General features: G+C 37.9%; 1 protein-coding gene across 2 annotated transcripts in view; it reads left to right on the top strand.

Moving 5' to 3' along the window:
* Positions 1–27274, top strand: part of LOC123317296 (transcription factor hamlet-like) — a 96913-nt gene that overhangs the window by 53956 nt on the left and 15683 nt on the right. For both annotated transcript variants that reach the window (XM_044903750.1, XM_044903751.1), the window contains exons 2-4: positions 2113–2576; positions 23377–23505; positions 25896–26025. In XM_044903750.1, coding sequence (XP_044759685.1) covers positions 2113–2576; positions 23377–23505; positions 25896–26025 — 723 coding nt within the window. The remainder of the gene's footprint in view (positions 1–2112; positions 2577–23376; positions 23506–25895; positions 26026–27274) is intronic.

The following is a 27274-nucleotide window of genomic DNA, read 5'->3' as shown; positions in this document are numbered from 1 at the left end:
CCGAGCTTGAACGTAAACGATCTTCTCCTAATAAAGTTCTATCGTGCTTAAATGACTTATAATTGAAAACGCTCACGTATACTTCATTCAAATTTATTTTAGCAGTCGGTTGGCCATGAAATAATTTTCTCAAGTTTTTGTAACTAGAACGAAGTTAGGTTGGCACTCATGAAATGTCGTTAATGTCATAACGCCGTTGCCACAACTAATATCAATTTTTATTACGAAAATGCCGAAAGTGATTGAAAAAAGAGACAGGGTTTCAGGAAGTGCTATTTAGAATTCAGGTCCGCTCATTCAAATAGTTATACCCTGATATTCTAAAATCCACAATACGTCAGACGGTAGCGAACATATTCAATGTAAGAGAATTTATATAATGTTTCATCTGAATCTAAACGACTTATATTTCAGCTGGATATTTCCACAATCAGAAAGATTGTGAATGAAGAGGATGACAAAGAATTTCCTTCTATTGGGAGACCCAAAAAAGTGGTGGCATTTGAGAATTTTATGTTTGAGTGAATTAATGCGAAAAGTTTACAACAGGATTTTCGATAAATGTCATCCGAAAATAAGTTTCCTAAAATGGATTTTTCTATTTTTCATTTGACTTGTTCTATACATTGTAAATGTCTTAAGGTACCAATAAATACCTAATTATTATAATTGTATCAATGTATCAAGATGAATAGCCACAAATACGCGCCAGTTGTCCTGTTAATTGCTTATTCATGTGAAATTTTTCAAATTTATGTTCAAAGGTGAAGTTCATCTTAACTTAAATTCCTTTTACTTATATTAATGCAAGATGATTTTTGTTGAAGAATTCAACATTCTTGTAATTATCTGTTAATTGCTTCGGGAGATACCCATTCCCAACCACTGCATCATATGCATTTCATCTTCGGGTTGATATTTTTGAAATCTACAAATGATGTTAGCCAAAGAAGATAACGAACATTAACTCTCCTCAAGCTACTGCATATTATGATATTATACTGATCTCTTGTATTTTCCATGCAAATAACTGGATTTGGTATGCCTTCAATCAGTTTGTATAAACTTCAATTATGTTCGTCACATATTTTCCGAAGAGATTCGACATTGTGAGAAAATAGGTAATAACAGAAACTTTTACGTAGAACGGGCAACATAGCGTTGATTTAAAACCCAAAAATGTTTTGACAAGCTTCATAACCCCACATTTTCGTACTATACAGAGTGAAATGTGTCAAATTTCCATGGCCAACCGACTGCTAAAATAAAAGTGAATGAAGTATACATTAGGTACTTAAGATTTCTGGTGTAATTTGCTCTGTTACATCGGACAATTTCCCAGTACTGAAGTCGGATCCATTACTACATGACCTAACACAGCCATGTCCCTAGCTTCGTCTCTTTAATGCACCCTCTTTTTCTTTCCGACTGAACCAGTAGCAGTTGCATAACTTAAGCAGTGGATAGATCATGATACATGTCTTTTCACCTGCTCACACATTACTCTACTTGACTACCCTCCTCAGTCTTCAGACTTAACACCCATCGGACATATTCTTGGAGATACTGCGCTGATATTTACTAGAATAAGAAACATACCTACCAACAGTATAATTTTGTGTTTTATGCCCCCAAGCATCTCGATAAAAATCTCCCTTTATCTTCTCCACTCTTGGTCGGTAGACTGGATTGACAACCGACAATCGCTCGGACAAAAGACGCACGAAAACGGCCGAGGAACGTGACGTTTCGGTCGTTCCGTGATTGGCTGTGTCATTTATACGACAGAAGATTTTATTCATATCTCCCATTGAGCATTGTCTAACAATGCGAATATTATCACAAGTCCCGAAGCCTCTCGCCGAGGAAAGAATTTAATTTTCATTGTCTCTTCGCGATTTTGCACGCTTTTAAATTCCGAATCACATATCGTGACTGGCCTTTGTTAATCGGCCTGTTATTAATGTTGCTTCTCGGGAAAATGGCCATTACCACGCCTATGCGGAAATCTACATGACAAAACGCCATTCTATTCGATGCCTTGCATCTTTGTCTTTATCGAACGAAATTGTGTTTAGGACATCGATGGCTAAATCGAAGCTTTGTTTTCAGAGGGAAGTGAAGATGAGGTAGAAGTCACAACCCGCATCTCACACCACGAAGAACAACCTATGGAAAAGGCCATGGTCCCGCCGCAACTGGACGTCTCTTCTGACTTCATCAGGAGGGTCGAATACCTCAACAACAACTTCAAGAATTTCGAGGATGTTTGCTCAATGAACAATTTTAGACTAGCCACGAAAACTGTGGACAATATTAAAGATAGGACGAACAGTGTTTTTAAATATATTAGTGAGGATAAGCCCTTCGTTGACCATCCCCAGAACGGCCTGAACATGGACCTGATGTATCTGAGGGCGAGGGAGGTGGTTCTGGCCAGTGGCGTGCTTCCCGCCGAGCTGGAGATAAGGGAGAAGGGAGTTTTTGCCCGAGTGACCATCAGCAAGGGTACTAGGTACGGTCCTTTCCAAGGAAAATGGGCTGGGTCTCCTCAGGACGCTAGGTTCGCTTGGGAGGTGAGTCAAAATATTTAATCAAATAATCTGGATAATCTCAAATAATCTGAAAAGCGGACTTCTGGATGAGTCCCCTGTGCGAAATATTAAAATTTGATGCAACACACCTCCAAATTTAAATTCAATGTGAAGTGATATTTGATAAGATAACTCTGAAGTTGACATTTCCTCTGTTATGGCTATCTTATTTCGCAAGTTCCTGATACGAGATCCTATAAACTATTAATTCCATATCCATTTCATTGCATCGTCAATTTTTCGTATACGAAGTCTCAGATAAGATAGAGATTTGTAGTTTTACTCGCTCAATTTCAACATAAACAAGTTGAATTGTCAACTTATTGGTACAAATGCTCTGGGCATATTTTATTAGGAGAGCTACAGATGAAAAAGGAATTCAAAAGACGTTTGAAGAATTGAATCGGGTATTTTTCAGTTATTTTACCTCACAATGCAATCAAAATTCGTTTACAGATGATATGAATAAACCCAAATTGTCTATACAGGGTCAGTCCTTGAGTCGTACAAATATTTCAACAGTAGATTCTTGAAGTCAAAAGACACACTTTTTTCTTATACCATTTTTTACGAATCACTCGGTTTAAAAGATACAGGCTGTTGAAAAACCATAAAAAATGTTATTTTTAGTTTTATCTTACAAATGGTTTCATCGAATGAAATGAATTTCGGAATATAGTTTTTCATTTATTCAATGAATCTTTTTCGAACACAAGATATCATCCACGTCTTCCAGTTTTCTTATAATGACTATTACGTACCATAAACATACCAAAAATTCAAAGAAGCCAACTCTTGAATCTAAGTTGGACGATATCTGATAAATATCTATTGAAGGTTTTGTAAAATAGAAGTATTCTCCATGTTTTTTTTATAATACGCCGTTTTCTAATAATTTCATGTTCAAAAATAAAAAATATCTGTGATACTCGGAAGATTGGGTACTTTTGCTGAATCCAACTCTGTTTAAAAGTCCACAGATGTATCGTGTCATGTATTTAGCTTGTTATTCTGAAGGAATTCTGTTTCTGCAGGCATAGCTCATCATGAAAATTTAAAATGGCTATGTCTTTTTATCAGGTCCGAAACGGAAAAAATGGTATGGGAAAAAAGTGTTTCTTTAAACCTCAAGAATCTACTGTTTGAATATTTGTACGAGTCAGAGACTCACCCTGTATAAAGAGGATCGATGAAACGTCAGATCAAACCCATATTTCTCAGCACGAGGATTCTCACTTTCACATTTTTTTTAACCGTCTCGAATTTGTTCTAGGCGAATCAATTTCTCACGAATTACCTCAAACACCCTTAGGGCAGACCCCCATAAAGCCCTTTCCGTATTTTCCAACCCCGAAACAGATCGCGAAGCACCTCTTCGAGTGTCGTCTTACAGCAGAGACAATGCACTTTATCGAAAATGGAATAATAGCAGAAACACGTCGTTGTGTCGTGAACTGTACGTTTACGGTTTCGATTAACGGGGTTGTTTTCGATTTTAGGGGTGCGAATTGCCTGTATTCCGTCCGAAGTACGCATTATTTGTCCCGCTGTTGGGGAGAAACTAATCCCGTTTTATTTGGGGTGTGAAATTGGTTATATTTGAAAATGTATTCATCTGTTTGTGAACATTATTATTAGCTGGAATAGATAGAGGGAAGAATTCGAGATGAATCCAGCCAAATCTGGACGGAGATTCGGTGCTGAAATCAGGGGAGGAATTTTCAGTTTTATTCTATTCAAGGGAAGATAATCCTGGGTTTATACAACATATGTATACGAAATAGGAATAATTCTGGACAATTCACTTCTAGAATATATCCAGATTTCGCAAAACACAAGATCAAATGTCCAACATGTACTTAGAATAATGATTCAGTAATCACAAGTGATTTATAAATATTTCACTCACCGGCAAAAAAACTTTAGGTATCCTAGTTGTTTTGCTCATGGAAAAGGTTGGATTTTGATGTCTTTATGCATCGATGGTGGTTAAACGTTAATTTTTGCCATACTCTCTTTTCTATGGATGAAGATCACAACCATTGTGTCAGAGATTCTGTGATGCTGATTAGGATCGTTTCTCCTGCCGTCAACTGTCTTTCCCACGATGCATTTCCAATAATTAACTCCAGTTGTGCTCATGCAAATTTCCATTGAAATCGATCCCCAATAAATGATTGACAGGTCTCTACGGATGCGGACGTTATAATTCGATTAGAATACGTGTGTCGAATGCGAGGTTTCTCCAGGCTCCCATCTTCCATACAGAAGACCCTCTTTCAGAAAATTCAGTTAAACTCCGAAAAACCTGAGTCGGTCATGGAAGGCTGACCACGCGCTCCTCAATAGGAGAAGTGGACGCTCAAGGGTCAATATTCACGAGGGAGAGTGTATTTTCTCGATTATATTCTTAATTGTTTCGGTAGAGAGACACGTCAAAAATGTGTCAACCAAAGGGTGGATTCGTATTCAGGACCGGATATGTTACATGTTATCATGTCAGTCGTGAATGTAGAAAAACGTGTTTTTGAGGGTTCGAGAGTTTTGCCAATTGTCTTCTTTTTATGGTCAACATAAAGCATAAAGAAGACGTCTCCTGATCTACAGAATTGTTTGGACATAGTTTAACGGAAAAAGCTGCTTCCAATCCAATTCTAATATTATTGTAAACTAATATGACATATGTCATATAACTGTCATTCTCTTGGACATTCTTACGTGAAAGACATGAGCAAATATGATTCTGCGAGATTATGGGAAACAGTTGCGTCTAAACGACACAAAGGGCAATAGAAATAAATCAAATTCGAAACAATATGGACTTGACCTTTATGTGATCACTACCAATGTTATTACGGTAGCCCCTACCCTGTCGAACATGTGACATCTGTTTGAAATCCCTGGATAATACCCGTACTCCCTCATCCTGGAAATAAATAGACGTGTAGAAACACCGATGATAATTGAAAGTTTTCGACGATTTTTCAACATTAAAAATCAATCTTTGTCTGTAACTTTCTACTATTTGTAAAGAAGAATATAATAGAGTAAAGTAAAGTGTAGTGGAGTAAAAAAGAGTACAGCAGAATAAGGAAGAGAACTGAAATAAAGTAACGTGAAATGTTTGTACCTTGGATACTTAAACTAGAGTAAAGTCTAAAGAAAAATTGCTAGAAAAAAAACCAATGATGTTTGGAAAAGCAAAGAAAGTGAATCGTAAATTCAACAAAAGCAAACAACGCTTGAAAGTCAGTATGAGATGTCTAGGAAGAAGACTGCCTCATCCAACCAAATTCTAATCAGATTTAGACAACAGCACACTGATCTCATCGTTATCAGATTGATAAGGATTATTGGCATCCTCAGAGATAAACTGCTGAGAGCTCTGAGAGTAGGACAGTGTCTCTTGTGAGACATAACATTTTTGAAAGCACCTATCGCACAGAGTGTAAGTGTTCCTAATCAAAACCTAATGCGCTGCTAGATAAAACTCAAACAATCAACTGTTTCACCTATAACACAATGAAATTACAATCTACAATAGTCCTGAATTACTTAATTCATCACAGAATGTTTATGAATTCTCTATAGCTTAGTAATTCAAAAAAGTTTGTCTATAAGAAACATTGCAACAGATTGCAGGAAGCAGATCTGTCCTCTTATGCGAATTAAGGGTTACACTCGGAACCTATTGAAATCGTACGCAAGCTGAGAGAGCATCTGTATCCTCCCTTATTACAATAGACATTTCGTCAACTAATTATCGACTACTTGGGAGTGCTGCGGGGCGTACTAAGTTTTAAGGGTAGCAATTTCGCAAAGGATGAAGGAAGAAGGGGTGGGTGTAAGTAATAATCAAAGTGTCGCAGCGGTTATTAGCTCGTATATCAACTGACAGCTGCCAATGATGGTAGTTGACCTCTGTTCATCTCCTTCTCGATTCTGTACCGTCTCTATCCCGAGATGCAGAGCTGGATTGGACCGAAATCCTGTTTCAGGGACTTGCATTTTCACGAATTTATGAAGCAAGTCAATAGGAGGATATTGACAAACTTACTTTTTTTGTGATTTGATCTATCTTGAGTAATCTAACTTCTGTTGCTATCTCTTATTCCTTTGTTACCTTTGATGAGGTTTGATTTTCATAAGTAGATTTTTAGCATTGTCGATAAACTTTTTCTCCCTCATGATTGACATTCTATTCGTTATTTTCCCTACATCTACCTTCATTTTTTTTCTCTTTTTTTGCAATTTTATTGATTTTGTCACATATTGAATATCAACTATAAAATGTACAGAGGAAATGATGTAAATCCAGATCTAATATGCCCTGATACTGAACAGCCAGTAATTTCAGGGATGTTTTTCGGCAAGGGCGAATAAGAAACCCGGTCCTGTGCCGGAGGGGTTGAATCCGCTCAGTCTTCTATGGGTTCATATGATCAATTATCTACTTCTTGTTTTGACATTTAGGAAATAACTTTTAGATAACTTGAGATTGAATAGTTCCTCCTCTAAGGGAAGGTGATTGTTTGTGAACTCGCTGTTGAATGCTTTTCTCGGCGTATTAGATGTGAAGAGAAGATTGAGACGGGGTGGAAAATTAGTGGAATCATTGTTTCATATGAAATTCTAGTTGGGACACTCTTTCGCAGAACAAACTCGTAGGTGATTGATAAAAAATTGTGGATAAAATCGTAAAATTATCAGTCATGATGTATGAGTTACTTTTTGGAATTTCAGTCGAATAATAAAAATAAATTATAGGTGTCCCATCATCTAGGTTCCTTCCTCCTCCCAACACCAAACCTTTTTCATGAGAAAATTAAAAAATGGTTTGGTTATTATTGGCCTAGACTCAAAATACTGCAGAGAAGTTTGACAGTCGAAAGGAAAATCACGTATTTGATATATTTACCAAATCTAATTGGATCAGTACGAAGTTTTAGTTCCTCATCATTGGTTCTTGCCCCGAAAAATACCTCATCTTACGTATTTAATTCGAATATCACAAAAATACAAATATAAAACTCCATCCAGAACATCTTTAGCTTTGTTACGAAGTGTTTGTAGACACTCTTGTGTTGAAATTGAACATTCAATTGACAAAATTTCATTTTGTCTTTTTTTTTTTTTCTATATACTGAATGAATGAAGGAATCCGAATATACTATTACCGTGGGCTTTATTTCGACAGATTACGTATGAATAGGTTGATGCTAGGAACAAGAGAACTCAACCGAACTTCCGGCGCAAAATGCGGATCTCAGAGTATAATATTACAGAACCGAGAAAACCGAAAACCAAAGAGATTATTCAACAAGTTTCAAGCAATGTACGTCGTCGATAAAATAACGATATTTCCAATCCAACTTTTGGTCGCGCGTAAACACAGATATGATGAGCTGGTGAGAACGTTTCACAACTTATCATTATTTACTGCCTTCCTACAGAATTATACTTCAGCCATTCCGTCTCTATCAATTAACCAAAACAATATTTCCTAGCGCTGAAGATAAACGACCTGAAATGTTTATGTAGCACAGCGACCTGAGACCCTTTACGTCGCTGCGTCCCTGTCAACTGGACATATTCGAAAATAAACTTTCGGGAGATTTATTTCAGTAGTGGGTATCCTTCACTCAAAGGACCCATCATCTTACGTATAATTTCTCACAATGTCAGTTCGGAATCCCGTCCATTGTTAGGTTCCTCATTCTTCTGACCGGTGTATAAGGCCACTGGGGCATGAAAGATGATTATCTGAGGTATCTCTTTCAGACGTGTTAAACCGACGTCCAAGGAGGGTGTGAAAACACGATGGCGATCTCTTATTGCTTTGTGTCAGTCGGAAAAAGACTATAGATTGGGTATCACGTGTTGACCTACTCGATCCATAGTTACGAATCCGAGAAAAATATTTGTTGAAGCTTTTATTCAACTTGCTCTGTATGTGTCCCTTCAAAACTTACCATTTTTCCACCCCTATCCAATATATACAACATAAAACATTTCATATTGCTATGATATGCATACGAACGTCATTCTGCGTGTTTATGTTCAATTAGAAATTTTTTTCAAATTCAGAAACACCCTGTATGATGTTTCTTATGGAATGAAGGAAACCATAGAAAATAACATCTACTGTGTGAAAACAAGCATTAACCCAGTAGCGTGTATTTCACCTGGCAATGGATTTTACCTCGAGACGTCAATAAAGAACAGCGCCCTACTTTCTCAGAAATTCAACTCAAATATATAACCTAGCCAACGGCCAAAAGTCGAAAAAATTATGAAATCATTTCTGAAAACTCAACTCTATTTATATCCACCATAATTCGGTAAATAAGGCTTAGAGCCTTCTCGGAACTTCATAATCACGAACGGATTCACGTATATTTATTTAACTGCCAATTTTGTTTGCACACGCTGATAGATGCGACTCTGTCAAGTAAATGAAGCTTCTTCGGAGAATAAGGTGTAGATATAAGTGAGAAAAATGGGCTATCTACATCAGGAAGAACCTTTCAGTACCAATATTTTGTAAATAAAGTCAATGTAGCATAAGCAAATGGTCAATTTTTTTACCACACAGACTTTGATTGATTTCCAAATTACACATTCTGATATATAACTCCCCAAATTGTACCAGAGATGAATGTCATTTCTTGCAGCGTAGGTACCCCCTTTTTCAAACCCATCCATTCGTAGTGACATTGAGCGAACGCAGTGACCAAAAGGGACAGGGACAAGTGAGGCGTCCTGAACTAATTAATAATTTTGATTATCTTCCGGTATGTTGCAAGGGTGTATTTTTTATCTTCCTTTTTACTGGACCAACAGTTGGCGTGAAAAATTACAGACAATCACTCGATTTTAACACGTTCCGCATGCTGATTCAGACGCGTTTGGATGTGGATATTGTTGGGGGTGATTTAAAGGGTGTATTTTTTTTACCAGCATGGATATTCTCAGGGAGATGATTGAGATATCTATGAAAATAAGCGCCTTGTTTAATTTTGAGCTGGTTGAATTTCTTCACAGATGATTAACCATCAACAACCACCCTCGAAGTCCATTTGCCAGAAATCATATCCAAACGCTGATGGCATAAAACAATTTTTCGAAGTAAGTCAATTACAATTTTGTTGATTGTTTTAATTCAGTTCACTGTTGAATAACTTTGCACATTTTTTGTTTTCTCGCGCAAAGCGTCATTACCCTAATACTCAATTTTCACATGAACAAAATTTGCTGAAATAGTCAACATTCTGCCGAATATACGAGGATATACAGGGTGTCTGCCATAAAAGGACCTTGTACCCTATATGTGAGACTATAAGAGTATGAGAGGAAAAAAGGCGAGTACAAGTAGATATTCAATAATTCGATTCATTCAATAACTGATTTGTATACAGGGTGGCAATACAAATTGACCTTTTTTCCAACAGAGCATATTCATATTCTTGAGCTTGAAAAAAGAAATTCAAATATATCTAGATTTATGGCTCTCTTGATGTCTTATTCGGATTTATTGATGATCATCAGGAGAGATGGTGTAAGTTGCTCACCTTTATAGCTATGGAGTTGCAGTTTGAGTCAACGAATTTTTGGAATATGTAACTCTGAACCACTTACACAAACAGAACGTTGTCGAAAGCTCGAAAGCAAGTTCCACATTTTGAAAATTCGTAGTTTTGTCCTTTCTTCCGAATGAGATACCCTATACAAAAGGGCATCTTTGAAAAGCTTGCTCAATACTGATTCCAACCATATACTTCTATGTTTTTCTGTTTTATAGCAACTGAAATCATAATACGACAAATGAATCATAATGGTTTTTATTACTTTCATTAACATTTTCTGAAAACTTATCTGGTATTGAAAGAGCTTTCTGAAGATGCCATTTTGTGTAAGGTTTTCCTTTTAAATGAAGGAAATTTCGAATTTTTAGAATGTGCCAACAGTGCTTTCAAGCTTCTGAAAACGTTTTGTTTAGAAAAAGTTTGGGCATTAACTGCAATTCGATACCCACAAAATTGAACCATTTTTTATGAGAATTATCAGTACAAATAGACAATCAGAGATGTGTGAAACTGTATACATCTGAATTCGACTTTTTTAGCTCAAATAATATATGGAGTGTTCTAGTTGAAGGTAAATGAAGCCAAATTGTAGACTGATTATCTACAACACCCTTTGTTTGACAAATATTTCCTTTTAATCCTATAGTTTTGCATGTAAGGTACGAGTTACATCTTTGGAGGACACTCTGTACAAGGATGTTGATCTATATTAGCCAGTAATGACTTTCTTAGGCCTCCAGTAACGGTAGGTGACTGTGATGTTAAGCCTACCCTACTATTTACTCAAACTTTCCATGAACGAATGAGATACGCAGCAATAAGTAGATTTACCTAATTAAAATTTGCAATGGTCACCTTCCGCTCCGTCGCCTGCTCATAAAAAAGCGGCATTTTACCTGAATTCACGCATTTTCACACCAGAACCCGGCCAATTGTGGAAAGGTATCAAGTAATCGGGTTATTTTCACTCGAACGCTTCCGTATCGGAAGCTCTCCTCCCTTATTGATTGATTCCTTCACGCGAAGCCATCCTCGAAGGTGTAGAGACCTGGCCGAACACCCGAGCCCTGATCAGCAGGCCTACCCCGGCGTCCCAGCCACTCAGTTGGCCGACTGGACCATTGACAGCTGAAGTGATGCATCTGTTCACTGTTCGCAACAAAAGTGACCCAAATGGGGACACTGATTGATTTTTCTGTGTCTCTTTTCTCGAGGTACGAGTTTAGATGTTTGCAGTTTTGTGTTCTTCCGATAGATACGGGGGGAAAAGTTGTCAGTATTACGGAATGGTTTGACTGATGGGGCGATGGTTTTTTTTTGGAATGGGGATTAAGGGGAGATTTTTGATGGGATTGGCAGGAATCGTTATTTCCGATTCGGGTTTTTTGAATGTATGGGATATGCGGATTAAGTTGTCGGGTTGGAGCTGGTTTTTGGGGCGTTTTTGTGCATTTTACGACGATCCTGAAAAATGGTGGAGAAGTATTCGGATAGCTACACCTCACATACGTCGACACGTATTTTATTAATTCTTCAATATGAATTGGGGTGCTGATGCCTTCACACTTCGTACGACAGCTTTGGCCTTAGCTTTTTCTGCTGCTCTGTTCGGTTCAACATTGCTCACGTTAATAAAATCGATACCCCACTCAATGATTCGATGAAGATTGTTACTGAAACCATCAAATATACATCTCTGCATTGTGTCCCCGTTCTTACAAACATCGTACAGGTGGCAGTCTCGAAGTCTTGGAGAACATTCCTTTCCTTCCTAAATTTACTCCCAGATTTATCATATACGAGGATATATTGAAAAATTCTTAGCCTACTGTAGAACCAAACAAAATTTCAATGTCGAAATATTTTATGACTCAACATATTCTCCTCTTCATTGGATACATTTATTACAGCGAACCTGCAACGACTCTAGACCTCTCAAAAAAATGTTTCTTCTTGCTCTGTAAACCAGACCTCCACAGCTTTTATTACCTCCTCGTTGGAAGAAAATTTACGACCTTTTAAACTTTTTTTCAAGTAAGGAAAGAGATGATAGTCGGATGGAGCCAAATCTGGTGAATAAGAGGGGTATTCTAGTATTTCAAACCCTAAATCACGAATTTTTTGCATGGCAACATGAGATTTGTGTGCAATCCTGCAAAAACAAAACACATTTGGATAACTTACCGCGTATTTTCTCTTTAATTTTTTCCCGTAGAGTGGTCAGTAATGTCGAATAATAATCTCCGGTTTTTGTTCTGCCCTTATCTAAAAAAACAATTGTGATTACTCCATGGCAATTCCAAAAAACTGGAGCAAGAACTTTTCCAGCAGATTTTTGGACACGAACCTTCTTAGGTCTTGGAGAACCAGAGTGTCGCCATTCCATCGATTGTTGCTTTGTTTCTGGATCGTACAAATGTTCCCAAGTCTCATCCATAGTAACAATTTGGTTTAAGAAGTCTACATCGTTTTCAAATCGAGCACAGATCGAAAGAGGTGCTTCTACCCTTGCACGCTTTTGGTCAGCATTCAAACATTTGGGTATCCATGGCCTTCCAGTTCCATAAGAAGTGTATGATACTCCGTTGACATTTTCTTCTGCTTACACTGGATCTGGAACGAAGGACAGGTTCTAGGGTCTGTCTCTAGTTGCCATTTATTTACATCCGCTTCATGGTTTTTAAATTATAAAAGTTTGTATCACTCTATTTCAAGAAAACCAAACTTTGGTTCTGTTCTCAAACTGTTTTTACCTGAATTGTAAGTTCTCTTCCTCCCCCTCCTGGCAAAAATAGAATTTTGTTGCATTCGTTTCGGAACACCATGTAAAAGCAGTATTTTTGACAGATACAAGCTCATTATCGAAAGAAATGATATTAATATGAATGAAAAATAAATATTCTCCATGACCCTACCACTGGATAAAGTTCTACTTCATATTGTATATGCATGTGGATAAAACATCAATTGAATATTGATTATTGATGAAATTTCTAATGATTTTATGCTGGAAATCTGGACAAAATTCGAATAGTTGACGAAAGGATAACGGAACAACTCCCTATCCCTACAATCTTCATGTTACGCCCCATATCATCCACAGTTCAAGATCCGAGACCCACAGGAATACATCAACCGAATTTCTATGCTCTTTATCACCTACGTGACATTTAATAACCAAAAAATCAACGCAACCCAGCACCCTTCTGCATTTTTCACGATCCCATTCCGAGAATCTCATGCACATCATTTCCAACAAACAACCATAATAAATCAAGCGCATCTTTTTTCATTCGGAACCCGAACAATGCCCTGGAGACGATCCGAAGAAGACGAAACGCATTCACGGCCCGTTTATGGGCAGTTTTCGGCGCGGACCAAAAGAATATAAGGATGCTACCGTTTTACCTAAGCGTAGGCTCAGGATGTGACCGTGCTCGCGTAGTTAAAGGGGACGGTTTCACATCCCGAGCGGGGGGATGAAAATAAGTGATCATGTGATGGTTGACACCTTCGAAAGAGACCGCCCGTTGAGTCCTGAAGTGACGTTAACATGGTAAAGCTCTATCGCGAAGGCTTAGACATGCTCTTCCAATACCTAGTGCTTTTGTGATGGTAGATGTGTCGGGATTTGTTGAAAATTCAGGGGATGGGGGTGTTCATTGTCTGCACGTGAGATGTCGCGTTTTTATAAGGGCGATCTAACCTAAAAAGCGGACATTACTTGATGCCCAACACTCCAACATACGAGGAGGTATTGATTTCTAGTTAGCCTAGACCAGTTCCATGCATAAAAAATATTGCGTTACCATAGCAACGAACATTAGCTCATTAGAAGTGTCAGTGTGAAGTTTGAGGTCGAAAAAGTTACGCAATAAATTAAAAGAAAGAAGATGTCCACCGAAATTGTGAAAACCATCATCAAGTACCTGTATTCAAAAGGGTTAAGAGGGTAAGCAGTTCATGACATGATTTTATCAGACCGTCGAATTGGGCTAAAACGGATATTTGAGGCAGTGAATGTTTCATACGAACGCGTTCATCATATAGTTCACGTCAATTTGGACATGAGAAGAATTGCTGCAAAATGGATCCCCAAATGTTTGAACGTTGACCAAAAGCGTGCAAGGGTAGAAGCATCGCGTTCGATCTGTGCTCGATTTGAAAACGATGTAGACTTCTTAAACCGAATTGTTACTATGGATGAGACTTGGATACATTCCTACGATCCAGAAACAAAGCAACAATAGATGGAATGGCGACACTCTGGTTCTCCAAGACCTAAGAAGTTTCGTGTTCAAAAATCTGCTGGAAAAGTTCTTGCTTCACTTTTCTGGGATTGCCATGGAGTAATCATGATTGATTTTTAGATAAGGGTAGAACAATAACCGGAGATTACTATTCGACATTACTGACCACGGGAGAAATCAAAGAGAAAAGACGCGGAAAACTATCCAAAGGTGTTTTGTTTTTTCAGGACAACGCCCTTGCACACAAATCTCATGTTGCCATTCAAAAAATTCGTGATTTAGGGTTTGAATTAATAGAACACCCCCCTATTTTACCAGATTTGGCTCCATCCGACTATCATCTCCTTCCTCAACTGAGAAAAAGTTTAAAAGGTCGTAAATGTTCTTCCAACGAGGAGGTAATTGGAGCTGTGGGGGTCTGGTTTACAGAGCAAGAAGAAACATTTTTTTTGAAAGGTCTAGAGACGTTGCAGGTTCGCTGTAATAAATGTATCCAATTAAGAGAAGAAACGTTGAGTAATAAAATATTTTGACATTGAAATTTTGTTTGGTTCTATAGTAGGCTGAGAATTTTTGAATATATCCTCGTATATCTTCCAGACAAATGAAGATTTTCACGAAAATCGTCTGGAAGTACCAGAAACAACCTAAATCAAGCAATTCCTGATACCCCGCACGCGCTTATATCCAACGTCTGAAAAAAATTGTTTCCTAATATTCGACACCCTTGTGCGATGTGCCGTGAGACTCCCATATCATTTCCACGCAAAACTTTCTCTCCCAACTGAAGCGAATCTAATGATCCGTACTTCTTTCCTATTACATCCTTATTTAATATAAGACAAATTGTCTAAGAGGAACGAGACCAATTTGTTGCTGACATATTGGGCCATAACTCATCAATGTTCAAAGATGCTTATGAGTCAGCTGCAGATTTATCGCTCGACTTCGTTTCACTGCTTGCCTTGCTGCTGAGTGCCGTATTTTTAGCGTGGATTTTCTTCCACAAGTCTGATATCCGCAGTTTCATCGTGCAGGGTCGTAGCAGGGAAAAAATGGTTTCGGAATGAATATTTTCCACTCAAACGTTGAAGGAAACTCGAAAAGATTATCCTAGGTGATAGTTCTGCTAGGTTTCAGTGGAAACTCTTGTTCTGAGTGTCTCTGGAGAGTTTGTTTCTCTTACGGCCCTTGCTGCTTGGATCAACAACGAATTTCTAACGAAAAATCTCGAGATCCGGCATCATTCCACGAATAATTGATGAAGTTTCCAGTTTTTCCGGGCTCCTTAACCTGGCCCTACTCCTTGAATCTCCCACAGACGCCACGAGCGACCTTTTCCGATTAAATATTGAAGACGGGCATGAAAGAAAGTTCCTCACGCTCCACGGAAAAAGGCCAACTTTACCGGAGGACGGGGTTTGTGTAACTTTTGAAATTGCTAAAAAGCCGAGAGGGTCTCGGCTAATTTGTTCAACGTCTCTGCTTCCTGCTGGGAGCCATCATCAATTTTCGGGGTCAGGTACTTCAACTCAGCCGGAATTCAATTTTGAAAATTGGGAGGTAGGAGTTGGAATATAAGATGGTGAAATTTAACCTTGACGTATTAGCAGCTGGAGTGATGAAACACAGAGTTGATCTTCTGATTTTCAAATGGAAAGAACCAATAATAATGGCAATATTCATCATTCATATGATTAGTGTCAGAGTATCAGCCCGTCAAGTTTTGTTCAGCAACTTCTTATCTGTCGAACAACTGTTAGGATGGCTAGAATTTTCCTCTGTATGGAGCACATCAAGATGAAGTTCTGGCAGTGGGGAGTCTTCTCATTTGGTCAAAAAACTTAAGGCCAGAAATCTTCTGGATCTTGAGAGGAAACAATCTTTACTAGGTGTTTGTGACAACTAGTTTCGAGACTTCTTAAACTAGTCAGGCTATAATGTTGAACTACCAAGATAATCACAGCCATATACAATCTTCTCTTCTCAAAATCAAGGGAATCCAACGATGAAGAGGAGAGAGTATATGTAAGGATTTATATCCTATCGAACATGTTTGGGAGGAGCCCCATCTAATACTTTGTTGCAGCATCCTTTGCTGACCAGAATGAGGAGCTACAAATCGGTGATTTTACATTCTGGATCTTGAGAGGAAACAATCTTTACTAGGTGTTTGTGACCACTAGCTTCGAGACTTCTTAGACTAGTCAGGCTATAATGTTGAACTACCAAGATAATCACAGCCATATACAATCTTCTCTTCTCAAAATCAAGGGAATCCAACGAGGAAGAGGAGAGATTATATGTAAGGATTTATATCCTATCGAACATGTTCGGGAGGAGCCCTATCTAATACTTTGTTGCAGCATCCTTTGCTGACCAGAATGAGGAGCTACACATCGGTGATTTTACATCTATCTCATTTTCAGCCATAAAGAAGAGTTCTCTCAGTTATAGTGTGGCCACTGGCCAGACATACTATTGAATTTTTCGGAATATGTGTCGAAAAATGTATTTTTCTGAAAACTAGCTTTTTCAGGTAGAATATGAGCACACTATAAGCTACTTTTTAATCGAATAAGACATGGTTGGTTGAATATTATTATAATCTACCTTCTCGCGCCCTCTAACTTTCTCTGCGGTCAACTCTCGAACGGTGAACAGATAATGAAGCCAACCATACCTGTCGCAATAGTTGCAGGTGAATTGGTAGAGAGTAAGGTTCCGCGTTAGACTTGTAGGGGGCCCTAGTGCCTAGAAATCCGAATGATTGTATAGTGTGTGTGTTTATAAGGAGATTCTGGGGTGTTGGCTTATTGATTATATAATGATTATTCTTGCAAAAAAATGTTGTTGGTTTGGTGCAATAAAAAATAATTTTATATATTTTCGTCTCCTCAACAGCTTCAGTGTAATTTCTTAAGATTTGTGGTTGTTTGTATTCACAACTAGGGCCCTCAACTGAATTCCATCGGAAAAGCATACTATTGCAACGTCCGTGACCTGTTCTTATACGATTCAGAATACACCATATTATCCTGGGAAGATCAAAACCAGGAATTCTATTCGAGGGATCACTAACTAATTCTTGGTTGAAAATGGTATTCCATTCAGACTGCCAAACGTCCTTGTCCCTTACATTCGAAATAAGAGAAGAGTGGGACCATAAGGGTTTACGCTACTCCAGTGTTGGAGTAGAAATTTATTCCAAGATTTCATAACTGCACTCTGTCTATGAATATGGGGTGGTACAATGTTTGAAAGAACTGGTGACCATTGAATAGGTGAAGATCTAATAGTTATAGTTATGATTCTCATAGAAAGATTTAACTGTGCATAAATATTTTCACATGAGCACTATTAACCCAAACGGGGCAACAATATTCAGCAGCCGAAAAACCCAAAGCTAGGGCTGCCGTTCGAAGAATAGTTGCATCAGCACCCCATGAAGTACCAGCAAGTTTATGCAGGATATTATTCGTAGTTTTCAACTTCAGACGCAAATTTCCAAATGGGCTTTTAAATTCAGCGAGGAATCCAGCTTAACTCCTAGATATTTTGGATTGAAGTTTTGTTCGAAAAAAAAATCACCGAAAACTACGCTCAATTTTCTATATTTTCGATGGTTACTCAAATGGAAACACGAAACTTCGGTTTTATTTGGGTAAGGACGCAAAAGCCACTAGAAAAAGAAATTCATCAAATTTTTGAATCTGTAGAGAGATTATTCTGTATGCATCTAAAATCACAATGACGGAATGCAAGGGCAATATCATCACCGTATATAAATTTCTCAGAAGAAGGAGTGGGGATATCATACAGGTATAAATTGAGAAGAAGAGGTGTTAAAACTGATCCTGTGGAAGATCATTATTCAAAATTTTGAAATTACTACTATTATCATCAACAAAAATACGAATTAATATATCTGGCAGCATGTTCCTACTAAGCGAACCATCTTTCCACACTTTAGATGTGTATAAACTTTGAAAATCAAACCATGTCTCCACACTCTAACATATGCTGATATTGAGAAGCATCCGAATGCAAAAAACGCAGAATCCAAGCCTCCATCTGCGACCTTAAGAGGGGTCTACACCGTTTTAGTGGTCAGTTCAAGGAAGAGAAACTGAATATTTTTCGTCAGAAACTACTGATTTATATGGGGTTTTCATCATGATTCAATTCAATCAGTTCGACAACTCGGAAAGTCAGAAATTTTTTTATTCGTCAAACGGAAAACAAAGAAAAAATTAATTTTCCTCGAAGAAAAAAGATTCGTACATGTTATCAACTTTCCGAGGTGGAATTATCCCTTCTATGAATTTCCACCTGAAAAAATTTCTCGAAAAGTCTCTCCATTGGCTACAATTCCTATCCTGGTGAAATTGAAAGAAGACATTCTTTAATTACTGCCATCTTTTCGACGAAAATGGAAACTATTGTGATATTCGTAACTTCTACGTATCTTAGGAGTGTTTTGGCAACACCCCACATTCTGGTAGCCTCTTAAGCGTCGAATCTAAAAATCCTCAGGAAGTCTGCCGCGATCCTGAGATCGTTCGAGCATGACGACTACATAAAAATCGAATCAAACGGCGCTTCGACCGTATTATCAATTATCACTTCCCCTGCCTTGAAACGTCAGGACGTTATGGTTCGTCGTGTCGTACCCCATTATTTATAGCCCCCCTCGCGCCGCTAATATAGCCCTAGCATCACGGCCGCTACCTCGATACTTCGAGGCGATGAATTAAGAATGAGACCAACGGGAATCCTTCTGCTACGCGGAAGGAGACGGTGAGGAAGAAAAAATTAATATGTGAAGTTTTGAACGTGACGCAATTACCGAGCTGGCATCGAAAGTCTCGATGTAAAAGAGGGTGAGGGGGTTGAATTTCATTGCGTCCATAAGGTATGTTGTGCCTCCCATCAGAGCTATTCTCAAAACAACGCCATCTACAGCTCTAGAGCTTCAATGAACTCCAGTATCTGAGAGGAGGACTTCAAGGAGGCATTCCTCGTGCAGGCTTGCAATGCCGAGGCATTCTGTGATCAGATCAGATCAGAAGAGTTTCCTCTTCTACCCACAGAATTGTCACACCCCTGTTTTCTGATTTCGAAGAATTATGGTCTTGATAACAAACTTCTTGTGTGTCTTGGGAAACAGTCAAGAAATTAAGATAAATCTTGTCTTGACGTTTTTTGACATATACAATCTTGTTTAGTTGGGTGAGGTTATTATTCCCAAGAAAATATAGAAAGAAGGCTCAATAGGAGATCGAAAATACTAGGCTCTCTTTGGTATCTTCACACTTGGTAGTGCAATTTGAAAAATAACAACGTTTTGGCTCAAAAGTTGATGTTATTTCGAATTATCTTCTCTTCAACTTTACCTTTTACTATTGTCTATCGATACGCCACTGCTAACGGACCCAGTTCTGGCCTTTTATAATAACTTGACCATGCCACTTTCTACGTCATCACTCTTCCAATCGGCTTTGAACCGAATTGTAACTTAATTCTATACCTACCTTGATTTTCACAAAATGGTAGTCTTATTTTACCATAAGTGACATTGACTCTTCAATAAACAGAACGTCTGCTGAGCCATTTGACTCCGATTCTGACTCAGAATATTCACCAACAAGTAGTTAAGAGAAACGTAAGTTTTAGTAAAAATATAAAACGAACAGTGAAACTAAAGCGACTTCGACTAATGCGACTGAAAATGATAAATCTTAATCTGAAACTGTAGCTGCGAAAGTGGCAGTAAAAGAAAAAGCAGCAGCATTCACCAATGCAAGACAGTGGTAGGTACTAGTGGCAATACTGACAGAAAGAAATTCTGTTATTCTTTCGAAATTCAGGTGGACACAAGTACCAACGGCGAGAATAATAAATAAACAAAATTTTACCATACTTTCATAAACAGAAAAAAGTGTATGTCTGGAAGTAAAAATTGCAAATCTAGATTCCAATTGGAGTTTCAACAAGATCATCATTAATTATTTTGAATTCACATTTTCCAAGCAAGAAATATGATCATTTTTACAAATAGCTAATAGAAATCTTGGTATTGACATGAAATTTTCTTGTTTTTTCTGAAAATAATTCTTGATACCGTCTTGAAATCAAGATAGAATTTCGAAATTTTCAAGAACTTGGTGACACCTATCTAAATGTTTAATAATCTGTGAAAACTTGACAATTCTTTCATCTCGGCAGTTGTTTCTGTCCATCCGAAATTAGGATTAATGATGGAGGGTTTTTCCTCTTTTGATTTGTACTCTTCACTGACAGTTCCATTATTCGGATTCATATCATTCGATCTGTTCCCTTGCATTTTTTCTAAATTGTCCGCAGTTTCACGGTAACCTTCTCCTCTTATGAAATCCTTCTACAATAGCTGCAGACATGCCTCGTTAATAAACTAGGAACTCAATTAACCGAAGGAATTTATCTTATCTGAAACGTCAATTAAGGTGGTCAATTAAATAATTCATAATCAAAAACAACGACTCGGTAAAATATGGTTAGAAAGCTTTCGATAGACTCGCAACGGTGGAAAGTGACAACGTTTTTCTTGGTGCCCATTTGACTTCATAATATTCAAAATAAGTATATCATAATGTTGGTTACATTATGTTCGTTGTGCAATCATATAGGTTGAACGATCGAAGGATATCCATCTGCGAATTTGAGCAAACATTGATTGGATGAGGAAGAAATTGATTCTTGCTATCTCCAGTTTCTGAATTTCCCTTCAGCTTTGAGCCACCCTGTGTAATCATCTCTATGGGCTATGGGCAACATCTTCTGGGTGTAGTTGACCTTCTTGCCTATGGGCATCGAATTGAAATGATGATTGGATAAGGTTTATTTTCTAACTTGAATGAGCTTGATTTTTACAAACCTCCATTTACTGTTACCTGAATAAGCCACAGTAGGTTAGGTTAGATGACAGAAGGTTACTATTCCTGGATACTTCACCTACCAATGGTGAGAATACATACAAAATTTCAGCCTTTGTACATTGCCAGACTATGCCCCTACCTCTAAATATTTAAAGTGCTACACGCTTTTCTGTCTCACAATATTTACAGAGATTCTAGGCAACTTCTACCTCATTTCCGAGCTCTCTTCATCGATGAACGAGTAATGTTAAAGTCCAGCTGACCAGAGCTTCCGCTGTTGAATAAACGAAAACAATTAAGACCTCTATATCCTACGATAGGAGTAGATATTGATATTGTGTCTTTCGTATCTGTTATGATGCATTAACCGGACTGATAAAACCTTTCAACCACAAGTTGCGAGACTAGATCCACAGGAAGGAAAACCACCACCTTTTTATCAGTATGAGACTTCGTGGTCATCGTTCTTATCTGGGAGCTTCGAAGACTGAATCGGGAATAATTGTAAATTGTTTTTAGAGTCGAGGAAATCACGCAAGTGATACTTATATCGAGCCCGAATAAAAAATTAACATTCTATTCGTCATTTTCATTGAAAATCTCGATCTGTAGACGTCCAATTGTCACTGGTGATCGTTTCTAACCTCTCTCACAGACTCGCACTCTCAAAAACCATCTCTCACCACTCCCTCTGGCAGGATTGGAATCGTAGTAGCTTCCACAATTAAAGTTTCGGTCATGTTGAGGGTGAAACGAGAAACAAGGGCGTGCGGTCTAAGGGAGGGTGCCCTCTAATTGTAGGAAACGCGGTCCTCGACCCCTAATGGTCTGATCCTTAATCCTGTCATTATACATCCTCGGAGAGGACTTGAAAGGCGGAGGCGATGGAAGAGTAAACGCCCCATTATCGAATCTTGGCGGGACAAAAGAGATTTGCGAAATTCTGCTGATACGGTATAGAGCTCAGTGGATGAGATAATGAGGAGTTAGAAGGCTGTTTTTTGCTTCGTTATTTCCAATTAACCTTCGGAAACGTGGGCGAGAAAAATCACGACTATTTCCTGCTGAAAATCAATCGATGAAATTTCCACAAAATTGGTAATTGGTCTTCAGCTTTTGACTCTTAGTGGATTATTTTAAGGGATGAAAATTCGAGAATGAGATATGAAATGAAATTTACGTGTGACTTATATACATGTGGTCCAAAACAATAGTAATAATGGCAAATTTAATGACACAAATTCAGCTGTCTTATGAAAAAACGTTGACGTTGAATCCCACTGAAATTTCAACAATTTCCAAGTGGAATAGAGTGATACGAACTTTGACAATCTGAAAACAATGGAGCAAGTGTGAGGAAATGGCAACAAGAGACAGATCCTGGAATCTGATCCCTGTTCCAGATCTCAGTGTAAGCAGAGGAACAATGTCAAGAAGGTACCATACATACCTTCGTAGGGTACATGAGAACAGGGATAAAAACCTCAGAAAAAACTCCCTGTCTGCCCGTATAAGTGTAATGGTACTGGATTTGTGTGAAGAATGAGCTGAAATTATCATATTGAAGGAAATCTTCTTCATAGGGCAAAATCCAAAAACTTCTTCGCCCTTCCTTATATCATGATGGTTTATGAAGTGAAAATAATCTGAAAACAAGAAAAAAAAAGGGAGGGTACCTATTGTATTCTATATTTCTCATTCGATAATTTTGAAATTTGTAACCCATCTCAAAGAAGAATCGGTCACCGAATAAATTCCTTCGAAAGCTCCCTGAAATTTTTATTTTGCTCAACTCTGTACCAAGTGGTCCATAGTATCTTCTTGATTAATAATCAAACCTTCATCAAACAGATTACATGAATTGCATTCTGATTTCCAAAATTCTTCTTGACTATTATTCGAATGAAGAAAATCATTAGTCCCTAAAGGCTTAATCTCGTATACATGATAAAATTGGGAACAAATACCCACAAAAAGGATAAAGAAAACTCTTCTGAAAGACATAATTTAACAAAACCCTTTTTTTCAGGTCGTAGCAGGCTCTGGAGTCAGGGGATGGCTCGATGGTTCTGTGGAACATCAGAATTGGCTCAAAATGATAACTTGCTCACTAGATAGGACGAATTTCAACGTCAGATATTACCTCCAGAGTGGCCAGGTGAGAGTTTTTCAGGATTTATAAACGAAACATCAGTTCGACTTTGTGACATTCCGAAATTCTTTCTTATCCTAGTTCTGTGGCGAAGAAATACTGAAAAAATCAATTTTACCCTCTACTTATCGAAGGTAGAGTGTTTAATGGACCATCCTTTCGATTTGTACGAAAATTAACATGAATTGAGTCGGTGGAAATGGCCAGACAATTTCCTAGAAGATTCGTTGAACCTTGAAGGGGTAGGACTGGCCCATCCGCCCCCACGGTCCTCCAGACGGAGAATAATTCAACTGTCACGATCCCCCAGACGCCGTTCAATCCGACGGATATTTTTCACGGTGAATTTTTTCATACATAAGAACAAACACACACGTGGGCCGAACGGGAGTCGATAATTAATGTCCAGAAGACAGTTTGAAAAATTGATAACGCATCGCCGCGGGACTTGCGTGTACGACACGGGGCGCCACCTACAGGACCTCACGGGATTAACGACTTAAAGGCGACCGTACGCGGGAGGATTTGCAGCCCGGCAAATCGGTCGCCGAGGAAAACCCATTTCTTTACATTTTTCCGCCTTAGACTCAATATTTGAGAGTGTCAAACTGTCAAACCGAGTGTAAAAGTGTTTCATTTTACGAATATGCCATGCCCAGTATATTTTTCCCAGAATTAGTAGTTTAGGATATAAATCAAAATTTCGAAAAAATTGGTCAACTTTGAGGAGCTGTAGCAGCTAGAAAAGAGGCACTGGACATATGCTGATTTTTTTGGTGATAGATTTATTATTTGCGAATACAAAAATCTAACTTTCATTTACCTAACGCGAACAATTTAGATTTTATGATTTTTGCCGCGAAGGTCCAAAATCTCGAATTCTCCATCGACCATAACTTGAAAACTAATCCATTTCAGCAAAATTCTGTTTACATATTTGTGATCTACGCACTCAATTGAGTGAATGCTCTAATTTTGGTGGAAATTGGGAAGATCGAAAATTTTTCAAATTTTCCATACATATGCATTGAAAAATTGCGATTTTTTCGAAAAATATTTTTGGTCTCCGATCGGAACCAAATTTATACTGTTGACTAATTCGAGGTCGTAGATAACGAATATGCAAACCGACATTTTTTTAAAAATTGATTTTTCAAGTTGTGGTCGATGAAAAATCGTAAAATTTGGACCTTCGCGGAAAAAATCATGAAATCTAAACTGTTCGTGGTAAATGGATGAAAATTAAAAATTCTCATTTGCAAAAGATCCATCTGTCATAAAGAAAATCAGCGTATGTCAAATTCTCTTTTTCTGGTTGCTACAGCTCCTCAAATTTGGCCTATGAATTTAAAAGTTCTCAAGGCCAGATTCATTGCTACATGACCTAGGACAGCCACGTCTCTCGCTTCGTCTCACACCCTCTTTCATGAAACTTCAGGATAGACAAGGTAAATCAAAAACACGGTCTTTCTACTTTCTCGTTAAATTTTCTTTGGACCAACCTGTGTGAGATAACTCCTAACGCGGATGCCCACCTTTAGCACGAGCGTACGAGCGCGAGCGGCGGGTTAACAACATAATTATTTATGTATGTCTGGAATACATGAAATGAGATTTTGATGACACGATATATCCGTGAAGTGTTTTTATGAAAAGTATAATATGATGGTGGATCGTTTTATTATTCATTGATTGGACGTGACACGCTCGGGCGAAAAGAATCCATAAATAATGTTTTCGTATGGTGTACTCGTAGTAGGGCCGTTAATAATCGATGTTCATTTAACGAGATACAGTCATTGTTTCACATACATATCGTCCTCTTGACGCTGTTGGGTATTGATCGAAAGATTGGGTTTCGATTAATTCATTCCAAGTGTATAGCATCGAAAGTAACACTCTTTCATAATGGGGATATTCCTATTGTTCAACGGAACAAATTTCCCAAACTGACAGAAATGCACAGAGGTCAAATGTTTGTGCATATCTCTCTCACCCTCTTTCAGAGCCAAAAGTCGAACTGTCTTCTTTTCTGCTGCCTTATCCTGAGCCTTTGAATGATCTTCTCATTCATTTTGTCTCGAATAAATTCAGTTTTGAAGAACGCACTGAATTAATTTGTACTCTCACACTTTTTCACATTTCTGCTTTGTGAAATAATTTTTCAACCAGGAGGAGTTCTGTAGGAAGAATAACAAAGATATAGTCTTCCTTATGGACTACTTGGACTCCCTCAAACGTGAACTAGAAGCCTATAAAAGGCTTGAAGAAACTTTGTAGATAAATAGGGAAAACATACAACGAAATCAACAAAAAGTCATGGGAAAAAAATCCCCATCCTTATTTTAGCGATGCAGCAATCAAAAATGCCTTAAATCATCATCTGTTTTTTCCAGTTATGGTACGAAACATGTATGGAAATACCAACTGGGACGGAGCTTGTACTGGGACCAAGGGAACCTTTGAATCTTCAGGATATGTTCGGAGATTCTACCTCAGCTGATGAGAAATCTGACAGAGAAACAGGTTAGTTCATGGAAATTTTCTTTCGTATGTGCAGGATTTTTTATTTTCATCATTTTGAATTACCACATGTGATATTAGCGATCGATAAGAGCAGAATTCTTGTCTTGATGACAAACTTTTTGTTTTGTCTTGAGAAGAAGTCAAGAAATTCGAACAAATCTTCACCTATTACTATTGTCTATCGATACGCCACTGCTAATGGTCCCATTTCTGTCGATTGAACTTGACTGTGCCACCTTCTACGTCATCACCCTTCCAATCGGCTTTGCACTGAATTGCAACTTCTTTCTATACCTACTCTTGATTATAACAAAGTGGTAGTCTTTTTTTACTATAAGTGACATTGACTCTTCAGTAAACAGAACGTCTGCAGAGCCATTTGGCTCCGATTCTGACTCAAAATATCCACTAACAAGCAATAGAGAGAAACGTTTCAGTGAAAATATGAATCAGTAAAACAGTAAAACTAAAGCGACTTCGACTAATGCGAGTGAAAATGATAAATCTAAATCTTAAACCATAGCTGCGAAAGTGGCAATACTGACAGAAAGAAATTCTGAAATTATTCCTTAGAAATTCAGGTGGACACAAGTACCAACGCCAAAAATAATAAATAAGCCAAAATCATACCATGTTTTCATAAACATAAGTGTATGCCTAAAAGTAGAAATTGCAAATCTAGATTCCAATTAGAGGTTCAACAAGATTATCATTGGTTTTTTCAATTCACATTTTTCTAGCAAAAAAATATGTGTAATAAATAGAAATAGGTGTTTCACGTTAAAGGATGTTACCCACTTCACAAATGAACACGTTTTAGCTTATTCATGGTTCGAGAAGATGTCTTGTTTTCCTCCTAACCTAACCCAACCTAACCTAACTTAACCTCCTAACCTAACCTAACCTAAACTAATCTAACCTAAACTAACCTAAGCTCCTAACCTAACCCAACCTAACCTAACTTAACCTCCTAACCTAACCTAACCTAACCTAACCTAAGCTAAAGCTAAAGCTTATTCATGGTTCGAGAAGATGTCTTGTTTTCCTCCTAACCTAACCCAACCTAACCTAACTTAACCTCCTAACCTAACCTAACCTAAACTAATCTAACCTAAACTAACCTAAGCTCCTAACCTAACCCAACCTAACCTAACTTAACCTCCTAACCTAACCTAACCTAACAAGAACTTATGCGCTAAGTAGATTCCCCCAAAAAAAGTCCGAAATTTCTAACAGTTTTCTGCCGATC

The sequence above is a fragment of the Coccinella septempunctata genome, chromosome 7 (assembly GCF_907165205.1).
Source record: "Coccinella septempunctata chromosome 7, icCocSept1.1, whole genome shotgun sequence".
Classification (NCBI taxonomy): domain Eukaryota; kingdom Metazoa; phylum Arthropoda; class Insecta; order Coleoptera; family Coccinellidae; genus Coccinella; species Coccinella septempunctata.
Note: the sequence above shows the minus strand (reverse complement) of the source record. Positions and strands in the feature narration are given on the sequence as shown.